General features: G+C 34.2%; 1 protein-coding gene across 1 annotated transcript in view; it reads right to left on the minus strand.

The window, feature by feature from the left end:
* The window catches only part of NOVA1 (NOVA alternative splicing regulator 1), a 128,363-nt gene that overhangs the window by 33,879 nt on the left and 80,651 nt on the right, over positions 1-13,833 (minus strand). The window contains 2 exon segments of the mRNA XM_032209622.1: positions 9,815-9,936; positions 9,939-9,980. Coding sequence (XP_032065513.1) covers positions 9,815-9,936; positions 9,939-9,980 — 164 coding nt within the window.

A 13,833-nucleotide genomic window follows, 5' to 3' on the forward strand; every position in this document is an offset into this window, starting at 1 on the left:
CTGCATTTATGATAGCACAATAACTGAGTACAAAATGATTTCATATATGGATATAGTTGTATTAAAAACATAATCTCAAATATAGATGTTGCTTACTAAAAAGCAGCATGTCATAAATAAATAAATGTTGGTTTATCTCCTGTTGCTGAAAGAGGAAACCAAAAATGAATACTAAACATTTGGAATCCTGTAAGATAAATATGATAAAAATGCTTCACACCAAGCTGCTAATATTTCATTAAATAATAAGGAAGAGTGTCTAAATATTCACAAAACTGTAATTATAAAAATTGAAAAACAAGCCATCCATTTTTAACCATTGAAACATATGGGTTATCCTTGGTTATAAAACAAATAAAAACATTATTATGAGTTACAATGGAATTAGAATACAAATATTATTCTCAGATGAAATTACTTTAACATTAGGATGACAATCTGTCTAAAGAATGTTTGCTCAGTTTTACATATTCTATTATCGTGAAATTTATAGCCACAATATTTCTGAAGTAATATTATATTTTAGATGTTACAATCATGTATCAAATTAAATAATTTATAAGGTATTCTTCCTTTATATAAGAGAAGATGTTTTTTTAAAAAATATTGGTAGTCACTTGCTATTTCATGTAGCCTTATATTTCATTAAATGATTAATTGGGAATACTTTTAATTGATTAGAAATAATACTACTAATAGTATACTATTAATTAATTATTGAAACATCAATTCTATTTAAAATGAAACCCAAACTATTATAGTAGCAGAACAAATAAGATGTTAACATTTCCCTTAATTACCTTAATTCTAAAAACATCAATGGTATGATTAAAATATTGCTTACATTATTAAAAGATCGTTATAGTCAAAGGCCCTGGTATATGCACTTTTCAGCTATAACCCTGTATCAAACCCTATGCCATTCTTGAAGCAGTGGCTATAGAGATAGCCCAATAAAGAGCAGCAGAATTAAGATCGAATGAATTAAGATCATATGTCCACTGCATAAAATATTCCACTGTTAATCACATAGTATAAAATATTAAGATATAAAAATAGCTTACCTGAAAGTATTGTTCTTCAAGAGTGGTCCATTAATAAACCATATTTATGGGTTATTGCCACTACCTAAAAAAAGTTTTTTTCTAAATGGTAAAAAACTGTTAGGGTGAAAAAAGGAAACCCACCTTTTTTCCTTGTCAATAGCTTGTGTTACTTATAAAAATATTCAATCAAAGTAACACTAGTCAAGACAGAACAAGAAGAGGACTAGTTTTTTCTCCAAGAACAATTTTGTTTTCTATGAATTAAGTCATAATTGTAGGTGACACCATAATGCTCAATGAAGAATGTGAAAAATGCAATATTAAGTATCAAACAGCCATTTGGGTGGGCAAGATGATGGCTTTTTTGATTAAGGGTTTAGACACACATTTTAGTTCTGTAATTATTCCACGAGATAACTCCATAAATGCTAACTATTGAGTATTAATTCATTGATAATTAAATTAAAATGTATAGGGTGCATAATAATAATATACAATAAAACTAGTTACAAAAAGATGAAAAGAATATATGATTGTTTTTTTCACTACTTTCAAATTGAACCACAACAAAGACTTTTCTGGATTCTTTCCTGAAACTAAGCTGTAAAGGAGTGTGCGCATGTAGATATATACACACTTATAAAAATGTCTGTCCGCATGTCTACATCCACAAAAAGAAGTCTGAAGAATTGTATTACTAGAAAGTTACTTAAGTAGATTATGGGATGTTTTCAAATGATAGTGCGGCTCAATTTAGGCTTTGTCATTCTAGCTATAGTTCTAGCTATAGTTCTGGAAGAACTATAGCTAGTTTAATTCTGATACTTGACAAATTAAGTGATAAGTAATTGCTTAGGGCAGTGATGGGGAACCTTTTTTGGCTCGTGTGCTAAAAGCAGGGGGAGCGCAGGGGGTCGTGCGCGGGCATGCCACACCCATAATGCTGTGTGCACAACCACAGTGCATGCATGGCCAGCGCTCCTCCCATTTTTGGCATGCTTTTTTCGCCCTCCCGAGGCTCAGAGGCATTATAGGAGCCTGGAGAGGGTAAAACAGCCTCCCCGCCCTCCCGGAGACCCGCTGGCGTCTTCAGGAGCTTCCCTGAAGCCCCCAGAGCGCGAAAAACTGGCCCTACAGGCAAACCAGAAGTTTGGGAACAGACTTCGGGTTTGCTCATAGGGCTGGTTTTAGCCCTCCAGAGCCTTCAGGAGACTTCCATGAAGGCTCCGGGAGGCAAAAAATTACCCTACAAGCAACCAGAAACCTGGTTTGCTCGTAGGGTCATTTTTTGCCCTCCGCAGCCTTCAGGGAAGCCCCCTGAAGGCTCAGAAGGGCTAAAACCAGCCCTACGAGCAAACCAGAAGTGACTTCCGGTTTGTTCATAGGGTCGTTTTTTTGCCCTCCGGAGCCTCATAAGAAGGCAGAAGTCAGCTGGCCAGGGCGCGCATGCGCACTGGCAGCTGACAAGGCAACATCTTGCGGTGCCCTGACAAATGGCTCTGTGTGCCACCTGAGGCACGTGTGCCATAGGTTTGCCATCACAGGCTTAGGGGAAAAAATTGAAAAAAAAAATACATCAGATGAAATCTCCCCCTTTTAGTAAATAGCTAACTAGAAATAAAGCAACTACTAAAGAGGAATGCAGTTCTCGCTCTCTCTTCCTCTATCTGTGTATGTGTGCATGCTGTATATGTTGTTTAATTATTATTAAAAGAACTTTGCTCAAACTTATCTCTTTTTATTTTGAAGAAGAAACTGCAGAAAAAAATAAAGACAGCTGAGTTTATTCTCCATACCCATGTTAATTAGCCCACAGTAAAAAAGTATAAAAATCTGTTTCTATGATTTCTGTTGAGTTTGTAAATTAAGTTGGAATTGCGTTTATGTCTATAATTTGTTTTTAGGATGAAAAAATGACAGGTGAAAAAACCTATTATTTAAAAATTAATTAACCTTGTCACTATATTATAGAGTTTGGTTAGAAAAACAAAGCTTGTGGTTCTTAAATATTAGACTATAACTCTTTAACAACTTCATATAAGAAACTAGTAGTGGCGGATTATACAAGTTGTAGTCCAATACATAGGGGACCATGCTGGGGAAATTATAGATTTATAAGTTTTGATCATCTTTAAACAAAAGCTTGATAAATGAACTGTAATTCTGCCATTAAATTACTAGAATAAATAGAATTAGCGTTGAACTTATATTTAGCAAAATACTAAATTTTTTTAAATTAAATGTTTTAACAACATGTAATGATTTATTGTGGAAATGAAGAAGACATCTGCTTGCATGCTTCCTACATTGTGGATCATAATTTGTTTTAAATCTCTTAAAAGATCCCATGTTCTGCATTCTACTAATTCTTAATCGGTTTCTTTCCTATGGTGAAATAAATTTACCAAAACTATTTTGCTTGACCAGTACAAGCAAGCAAATACATACACATGTGGCCATGCATACCGGCAGTGCCTTTTGGATACTTCAGAAGAGTATTTTTAAATTAATCTGTTATCATGGCTCCATGCCGCTGGTTTAAATACTTGAACGTATCCTCTCCTCCTTCGCCCCAAACCCAAAAGCTGTTAATATGAGAACCTTTATTTTAGATTTATACACATGGTCAGTTACTGTAGACACAGAAATCCAGACGAACACATGCTGGCTCAGTGTTGTAACTTAGACCTCTTTCATCAGCCACTTTGCAGACTCTTGTGAGCTTCAGTCCTCACAACTTCTTACAGATATTTGGTAAGGTGATATTTTAAAGGTATTCCTCCCTCAGGAAATAAAAATAAGAGAATGCATATTGTTTATATGGAAATTCCTTATTGATTGCTAGTCTTCCTTACAAATCATTTTAATGTATTCATTTTATATTTTATTTTTCATAAGTTCCTTCTGAATTGTGCCTGACCAAGCAAACTTATCCTAATGTTAGGTTATTTCTCCTTTTGAAATGCATAGGTCCATTCATCTAAAAATAATCTAGTGTTAGTCAAGTGTTGATTAAGAAACTAAGATATTAATCATAGCAGTATTACTTAACAGAACCTTGAACCTATATAATGGATATTCCACGAGGAACTGGTTCAGACTTCTGAACAATTTAAACAGAAAATATAGAATGATGTATTAATAAAACATACCCCAAATGGAAATATGAAAGAATGTTGGCAGTGAGTCAAGAATAGCTATGCTTATATAAAAAAAGAGGACAGCAGAGTATGACAAAATAGTATTAAATAATAAACAAAACAAGCAAGAATAAGGAACAAGCAAGAAGAGAGGAAGAAATATCTAATTGACTAAAAGAAAATGAAAAACATAATTTAACTAAACTCATGAAAGACAGCTGTTCTCAGGATGAGGCAAAACATTCACCAAGAAAAAGTGCAAACTGTAAGTAGAATCAATCATTTCTAGGTTATAGATTTTTCATAGAATAGAAACAAAAGATAGTATTTGGGTGGAAATATTGGAAGAAAGCCTAGAACAGTGTGGCTCCAGCAAACCTGTTTTCCAAAATGTTTATTTCTTCCAACGAGCCATTGTCCAGTTAAGTCTTCAATCACTGAATTTTGGTGTACTGAACATAAAGGCACTTTGCTCAGTATTTATAGTGTCAGTTAGTAAGAATGTGTTGCCTTGAATTCTGCTGCCAGATAGAAAAGTAGAGCACTGGCAGCAGAACATAAATTTACAAGGTAGAGCGTAGGGGAAACCAGGGTAGGAATTTCAAAAGACGCCTTTCAGAGATCCTGAACTCTAATGGTGCCCCTGCTTAGGACAGAATTGTAATTCAGGCATCTTGTAAATAGAAAATGTTAAAAAAAAGTACTATGACTGCTTAGGGAAGAAAATAAAACATTTCTTCTTCAATAATTTCAAAACAAGTAAGACTATTGAAAGTGACAGTGGAAGCATTTTCTTGCCATTTACCAACTTGCTTGATGCTTCCAAATTTAGTACTGTCAGTTATCTTGTTAAAAATCATTTTAAAGAAAAAAGAAAAAAAAAACCAAAACTAAATTTAAAAGTAAACAACAAAATCACACTACATTGCATATAAAGAAAATTTGGAGAAGGGGTGGGTGGGGGTTAGTTTTTAAATAAATAATTACATTTTTGACTCTATCTATCTATCAAAGTCAGGTGGTCATAGAAAAAATAATGCATCACTGGCTTTAGAGAAAATTAGAATAGCAGGAAAATAGCAGAGAATTAAGTCAAGGCAAACAAGTGGCAAGGGAGCAGTGGAGCTAATAGGCAATTGAAGTAGACCAAGCAACAGCTCTATCAGGAGGCTGCTTATACGCTGAATCTGCCCATCCAAGAAAAGGCAAAAAAATTCTGTCAGACTCTTGCTCTAACAAATGGTGCTTTTTCAGTTTGCAAGTTATGCTGATAAAATGACAAAAAAAAGATATGGATAATAAAGAGACTTCTTTGTGGTGTTTATTAGCAGTGGTTTGATGCAAATTAGCCTAAGTAAAAAGCTATCATTTCTATGTAGAATTGAATATAATAGTACGCATATACATTCCACACAAAAATCGTGTTTAATGATAAATGCTTATTGCTTTAATAAATACTTTGTACATTAGCCTAAAGAAAGCTAGAAACTATTTAACAAATTACTTTATATTGAAGAAAAAAATCCTTTTAAAAAACTAGCATTTTGCATTAGGAAAATGCTTGCATTGCTAGATCTTTTAGCAATGGGATTGAAAAATAACTATAAAAGTAATTACACTTTTAAGGGTGTCTGTTTTGGCAGTGGCACATTCATTCAATCCATTTTAAGCTACCTTTTAGCAGAGCTATGTTTTTATTCTCCATTTTTATTTTTTGATAGATTAGAAAAAAAGTCTATATAGTCATAAAACAAAGTCTCTATACGTTTATTCCCTCCATATACTTATAAAAAGCGTTCCTTCTATCGCAATAGAATGATCATATGAATTGTTCTTGAATTATGAGTTCTGTACTTAATAAACATTTAGTGAGACTTCCACATATTAAGTCATTTGAACCTTTAGAAAAAAAATATTTTTAAATTGTTATAAAATATTTGAAATTTCTAGAAAATTCACATATTTATTATGACAAAGGTATATTTTTATCTGAAGTAAACTGGAACCAATCTATAAGTGACTTCTTTCCTATTATTAAGTGTTCTTTGGGGAAGAAAGGTAAACAGAAATAATTCAAATAGATTCAGTCATTATTAAAAGTGTAAAGTATGATGAAACTCTAATTTACCTGTATCTATCTATCTATATCTATCTATCTATCTATCTATCTATCTATCTATCTATCATCTATCTAATCTGGAATAGTGAAGCAAAAGGTTAATTTCTTAATTAAGTAATGCCATTTTTCTTATTTAAGATCATTTGTAATCCAATAGAGAAGCTATTATTATATAACCCTCTTATTTTTATAAATTGAATTATGATTTAAAAAAGAGTTTTCTTTGTATTTTTCTGTCTGTTCTTAATAAAAAGAAAACTGCAAGTATGTACTAGCCTGAATTGTTTAAGATTATGACTTTATGGATCAGGGGTGTCAAACTTGATTTCATTGAGGGCCACATCAGGGTTGTCTGACCTTGGGGGTAAATGTGCGGGGCCAGGGTGGGCATGGCCAGCTTGATTCACTCATGTTGGGTGTGACTGTGGTGGCCCAAGCACTCTGCCAGTGAAAACTGGTTCCAGAGCTTCAGTTTCAGCTATGACAGCCCCTGCCACCCTTGCCAGTGAAATGGAGTTTCGTTTTCACTGGCCGAGTGTGGCAGGAGGCTATCGCAGATGAAAATGGAACCTGGGAGGGCTGCACACGGCCCTCCCAAGCTTCTTTTTCACTGGCAGAAGCATTGGGCCAGTCCTTTGCTGTTTCTAGGGAGGCCCTGCAGGCCAGATCTAAAAGCCTTAAGTTGGACACCCTTGCTATAGATTATTAATACAGATATCTGCCACATTGAGCTCATCTCTTGAGTAATGGTTTACATTGGCAGTAATATTTCTTTAAAAACATATAGAGTCTCCCTTCCTATGCTGATATTTCCCAGGGCTACACTCTGTGATATTGGACACAGCATATAGCGTTTATGTTTGGGAGTCATTTAACATCTATCTTGCATGATTTATCAAACTTAAAAAAAGTCTAAACAGACTCATTATTGTGACTTGTAATAACAAGTCCTACATATATCTTAACTATTAGATATATTGAAATTTATAGTATTATGATAACTGCTTTCCCATACTAGAATAATCATTATTATAAATGACATCATTCTACTACCAGTATATGAAAAAACACTCTCTATTCAGCTTTCTCAATACATATTTTATGCCAAGTACTCAACTTCTTCTAATCTAAAATCCACTTAAATTGCAATAGATATAATTTTGTAGAGCATGTAGGACAAGCCTATTTTTAAAATCATGTCATCAGTCAGTTGTGTTTCCTGACAAGTAAAAGTTAAATATAAAAGTGGCTGAAATTGCCAGGACGTATGAAGAGAAAAAATATAGTTTAACCCAGCTTGCTCTTGCATTTCCCTCACACATCTTTAGAACAGTATAGAACTAGGGATAAACTGAAAGAGGTGTTGTTTTTTTTACCAGTATGCATCTTCATTATCTCCAACAGTAGAAAATGATATGATATATTATGGGTAATATATTCTATGGCATGAGTTCAGTCAATATAATAATTTTGAGAAACTGAGTTCAGCCATTTTAATGTAATGGATATTAATGAGATAAGAAAATAGTAGACTACATATATACATGCATATAAAATGAAAGGCTCAAATTGTTGAGTCCAGTAATGCAGATTTTAAACATACTACTACTGAATACTACTGAACATACTACTGAATAGGATTCAAATTATTTCATTAAAAAAAATCAGAGCGTAATAGTATTCATGAAAATTGTCAGACAAGTATGCAAGATTTTTAAGTAGAATGATCCTTTATCCTTAATTATGCTTAAACAAAACATTAAAACAGTTTACAGCTAGCTACCTTATAAAGTGATTTAAAAAATAGATTCACCTGCAAGTGTTGAAAGAATAAAAAACATTTTCTTCCTTTACATCTAGTATGTAATTGTTACAAATAGGCAAAACAGAAAAGGTAGCATACGAAATTAGAATGATTACATCTAATCAAATTTGAAAATACCAGAAACAAAAACAGTTCAACTTTAAGTTTAGGATTAAATATTTTTTGTAATGTTCAGTTGAGAAGACAAATTCAAATTTGAGTGACCTTAATTCATCTGAAAAGTTATATTTAAAGTAATTCTATTTGTTACCTAGACTGCTTCAAGTATTCTTTTGAGCTGTAAGAGGTATTACTGATGATATCATAATGTTAATGTAACCCAATATAACCACAGGTTAATAACTGGTTCTATATTAAGAGTGTCTTGCCTCCTCTTTAATTGCCTAATACCTGCTAAATCAGGGGATGGGAACTTGGTTTGGGGGAGGGATTTATTTATTTCCATGTTTGTGGTATCTGAAAGTTGGGGTTGAGTAACATAATTGCTCCTTAAATATTCCAGAGATGTAAGGTAGCCAATTTATTCTTTTAACCCTTACACTTTAAACTTTTAAAAATATGAAAAAAACCTGTGTATGTGGGGCTGTAGTTTGGAAAGGGTTACGGAAAACTACCCTGGGAATAATAAATAAATTCCTTTGGTAATTGGAACAAATCTATATGTACTTGGGATGAAGCTGATGAAACTAAAGTGTTCTTAATCTAAGTCTCCACAAAAAAAATTCTAAGCTACAACTGGTGGTACTGCTGCAGAAGTTATGAAGATTGTTGTCTCTAATACAACACTTCATAGTGGGGAATGGTGGTAAGGTAGCTACTGGATTAAGTGATAAGTCTGTCCTCATCTCACTAACAGCAACTTAAGGCAGTAGCCAGATCTTGGAGACAAATACTTTTAAAATTTGCTTCATCAAATCTGTGCTTGTCCTGAGATGCCTAGCAAAATTTTAAGAGCTGAGTTAGCTAATCACAAGTTATAAAAAATCCTTATTTTTTTTTTTTCAGAAAAGTCCAGTTTTGCCTCAACACCTAACAATCAACTTCTCCATATTCAAGAAAGGGTATAGTTATTTCTTGCCACCTCCTTTCTTGGAGCACAAAACTCAGCCTGTCTTATTTATATTTATTCCATACAGCCATTATCACAGCAATTTTCTTCACATTCCTGAAACAAAAAAAGTGATATGCACTTAGAAAAATAAATTGAAAACCTTTCCAATGGTTTCTGAGAAATTTGGTGATAACCATCTAACAGACAAGTTTTCCTGTAAGTTCACTCCATCTGAGCAGGAAAAAAAATAGAGCTACTATTTTGTTCCCTAGGCTAAATGGTGGAAATTCAGCTCTGTCTTTCAAAATTTAAAGAAATTAACTGCAGCACAAATTCTAAAATTCCTGATCTGTGCTCTTTCTATCTTAGCATAAATATAATGCACTTATTCTTCTTACATAGTAGTAATTCTGTAGGATTTCCAATTGATGTCAAAGTCAGGAGATGAATGTCAGAATGGAAAGTATGAAATAAGAGTTTCAAAATCAGAAATGCTGAAACGTTTCTGATACTTATACAAAATATATTCACTATGGTTGCTTTACTTGTAAATTGCTTAGGCTTTTCTGCAATCTATTTGATCTATCTATGCAATCTATTTGATCTATCTTCTCTCTCAAAAAGAAAACTCACTTGTTTGATGCGGTCCGGATTGACGGTTGTCTGAGGCTGCAGAATACTAACTGGTTCTGTCTTGGCCACATTTTGAGGCATTTCTCGTATCTTTTCAGCAATGAAGCCATGAACAGCATTAGTGCTTCCACTGTTCCCTGGATCAAACACACCCGCTCTGTCGTACCTTCAGAAACAAATAAAATACATTTTGTTGTCTTGCTTTTAAATATTAAGTATGTGCAGGAATTAATCAGACTATATAGCCTAACTAATTTGAACAGAATACCAATTCATGAAAAGATCATACTGTGAAAGCACAATGACTAGAATACGAGAACTTAATGCACAAGAATGGAGAATGGGCATTTTTTTTTCTTTTTCAATATTTTTGGAGGGATGAGTGTATTAATGTGGATATATTTAGATAAATATTGCCCATCTCTGTGTTGTGCCCCAGTTACACCCCTCCCTAGACAGGAAGGCCTTCTATTTGTCACTTATACCCTGGTCATCTCTCAATTGGACTATTGCAATGTGGTCATAGTAGGTGCCCCAAAAAGGACACGTGTAACACCTCCGCGAAATGCATTGGGTGCCACTTTGCTTCCAGGTACAATTCAAGGATTCAGTCACACCAATAGGGCCAGGCTATCGCAGAACTGGCTTTGCCCCACCACATCAGTCTATCCCATTTGTTCAGGCAGGGCAGGTATGCTGCACATCCCATCAGCCAAAGAATTTGACTGGTGGCATCTAAGAGGATGGCCTTCTCTGCTGCTGCTCCTGTATGTGGAGCACCCTGCCCTCAGAGGGGAGGAAAGCTCCCAATCTCTTGGCCTTGCCCAAAGGGGTCAAATCTGCCTATGCAGCATTGCATGAAGAACATAGAGATCCATACAAATGTGGGACTGATTGGCTACATAGGAACACTTCCCTGCTTGCATTAACAACTGCTAACAACTCATTTTTGATTTTTTGAATTTAGGTTATGTTTTATTATTTTAATTTTTTTATTTTAATGTTAATTTTATTGATTAAATTGTGCACCACTCAGAGTCCCACTGAAGGAGATGTGTGGTTAAGAAATACAATAGATAGATACATGATAGATGATAGATGATAGATAGATAGATAGATAGATAGATAGATGTAAATAAAATGAAGATACCAAGAATTGCTTAAGGTTCACATTGACTAGTTCACTTTGTTCAGCAGTAGTGGCTTCTCTGTATGTACAACACATGCAGATGGGGCCTGCCTTGAGCACCTCTGTGAGAAACTTTGTTCTATGTAGTGTGATATGCCTCCATTAAATGAATCAATCCTCAGAATCTTTCTTTCAAAATGTTTACTTATACTCTAAGGAATATAAAGGACTATTTTAGGCTAAAAACAATGTCAGTTAGGCTGAGAGACTATAACTTGTCCAAGAGCATCTGAACTACAATTTCAAATAGCATTAGCACTTAGACTTATATTCAGCTTCACAGTTCTTTTACAGCCCTCTCTAAGCTGTTTACAGAATCAGCATATTGCCCCCAACAATATGGATCCGCCTTTACCCATCTCAGAAGGATGGAAGGCTGAGTCAACCTTGAGTCTGGTGAGATTCGATCTGCCAAATTGTAGGCAACGGCAGTGAGCAGAAATAGCCTGCAGTACTGCATTCTAACCCCTGCACCACCGCAACTCATACTGAAACATAGTGCTCTAAACTGATCTATAAACATTTCCCAAATTCTATTAATACCAGTCTTAGAATTTTCATGTTTCAATACCAAGTAGGACTGAAAAGCTAGAATAAACATGGATTAAGGTAGACAAAACTAACATAGCCTCGCAGAAGGCAACAAATATTTACCTGGATACAAGAACAATCAACCTCAATGATACTATGAAAGGATGTATAAGCTTCTGATTGAGAAAATCAGAAATCAGATTTCTAGTTTTTCTGTGCGTGTGAAGGAATGATTTTATAATGATTACCATAATTTTATTTTAATAAACTTACTCCTCTTGGTCAATTTTATACTTTCTAGAAAACAGTAATATGAGCCCTCCCAGTAAACCAGACAACTAGAATTACAACTAGATAAGCTAATTCTATAGAATCTAGCACATCTGAAGGTACAAGCTTCCTGCCACCACTTTTAACCTCCTGAACGCTTAGGTAGGTCCTAATAAATTATTTCATTTTTAAATTATAGATAACAAGATATATTTAATAACTGAAAATACACCTCTAGTTATTATGGATACATAGGTAAATGTATTCTTTCTTTACTATAGCATGTTACCTATAGGAATAGAGAGACTGAATTATAAAATCTGTATTGACTGTAGTAGAACAATATGTAATTTAAAATAGAATTATTTCTTGAAAGATATGGTTCAGATATGGTTTCAGCAATCTCTACTAAACTGTGAGATATGTTGCTTGTGTTTGTGTGTGTACACACACATACACACATACGTGTGTAATTGTTATCTAAACTATTTCAAAATCTAGAATATAGTTTGCAGAAAACACAACTATTGATATATAAATTAACTTGATCTATGGATGCAATTTTCTTGTGGTTTATTTCATTTCCTCTCCCTCTCTCCCGTGTTATCTTACTCTCTACAAGCTCTCTTTCCGAGTAGAACTCCTGTGGTTCCTGCATTAAGTGCTCTATTCTGAACAAGTACACTAGGGAGTCTTTACATGAAGTATTAATTGTCTACTATATAAGAAGCATTTGGATTGATCAATGTAGCTAATGCAAGTGCTCTTTCTTGATCAGCAGACAAACATTCATATGAAAAACAGCTATCAGTTTACATTGATGATATTGTAAACTAACATAAACAGCACTAACTGATGACACTATGAATAGTATCAAAACAACAGAAATGAAAGAGCCCAAATAGAAATTTCTTAAGCTGGCATTCAAATCAAAACTTTTCTGCACTGCAAAGTTTCTGCTAGAATTCTGAATTCTAGGTTTTTGTTAATAACAAAAATACAACATAAAAGTAAAATAGACTCATATTATAATGCAATATGGTAATTGGAGCCTAAAGAAATTTCTCCCCTGTCCACCATGTGCATAATGCAGTGTAATGTGTACTCTCCATAATTCTGGCCCAGTTTACATCCATGAGGTACCAATATTCCTGGTATACCAAAGGTGCCTGCCAAACTCTTTGATCGTCCTATTTTTTTTAACAATTCTTTTAATTGAAAAATTACAACGAAGGAGCTAATTTGAGTGCAAAGCAAAGAATCAGCTGCATATTCCTATTTCCAGCAATGCCTTGATTTTTATAAACTCCAGAGGTATTCTATTACTGAATCCTAGTGCTTTGGTTAGATTCAGGTGGTAGAAAGAATACTGGGAAACCAGAGAAAGAGGGAGATTGCAACAACATCAGTTTATATCCTAATAAATGAGATATTTGTGACTATCCTAGCTGATTACAATCACAAACATCATGGCACTGCTTTGGCCTAGCAATAATATTCTCTTAACGTACACAATTCAAAGTGATTGGTGATCCTTCCCAAACATGGGTATTTTATTTGATTTACTCTAAAGAAGGGCAAGTACAGTTTATTCTCGATTACAACATTTGTTTAAAGTTACAATGGCACTGAAAAAAGTAACGTATGCCCAGTCCTTGCACTTAATGATATTGCAGCCTTTCCATGGTCACATGATCAAAATCCATGTATTTGGCAACTAGCATGTATTTACAACAGTCAGAGCATCCTGGGGCCATGCGATTACCATTTGTAAATTTCCCAGCTGGCTTCCAAAAAGCAAGACAGTGGGGAAAATTGGATAGGCTTATATCGCAGTGATTCACTTGACATTGTTAAGCAACTCACTTAACAACAGCTTTGCTTAGCAATGGAAATTCTGATCCCAATCATGGTCATATGTTGAGAACTTGGTACTATATCTCACTAAATAGACTTCACATATACAATACTCTACACGGTCATTACAACTCCGCCCCTCCTCTAGCTATGAAGACTGCTATCACTTTAC

The sequence above is a fragment of the Thamnophis elegans genome, chromosome 1, assembly GCF_009769535.1.
Source record: "Thamnophis elegans isolate rThaEle1 chromosome 1, rThaEle1.pri, whole genome shotgun sequence".
Lineage (NCBI taxonomy): Eukaryota > Metazoa > Chordata > Lepidosauria > Squamata > Colubridae > Thamnophis > Thamnophis elegans.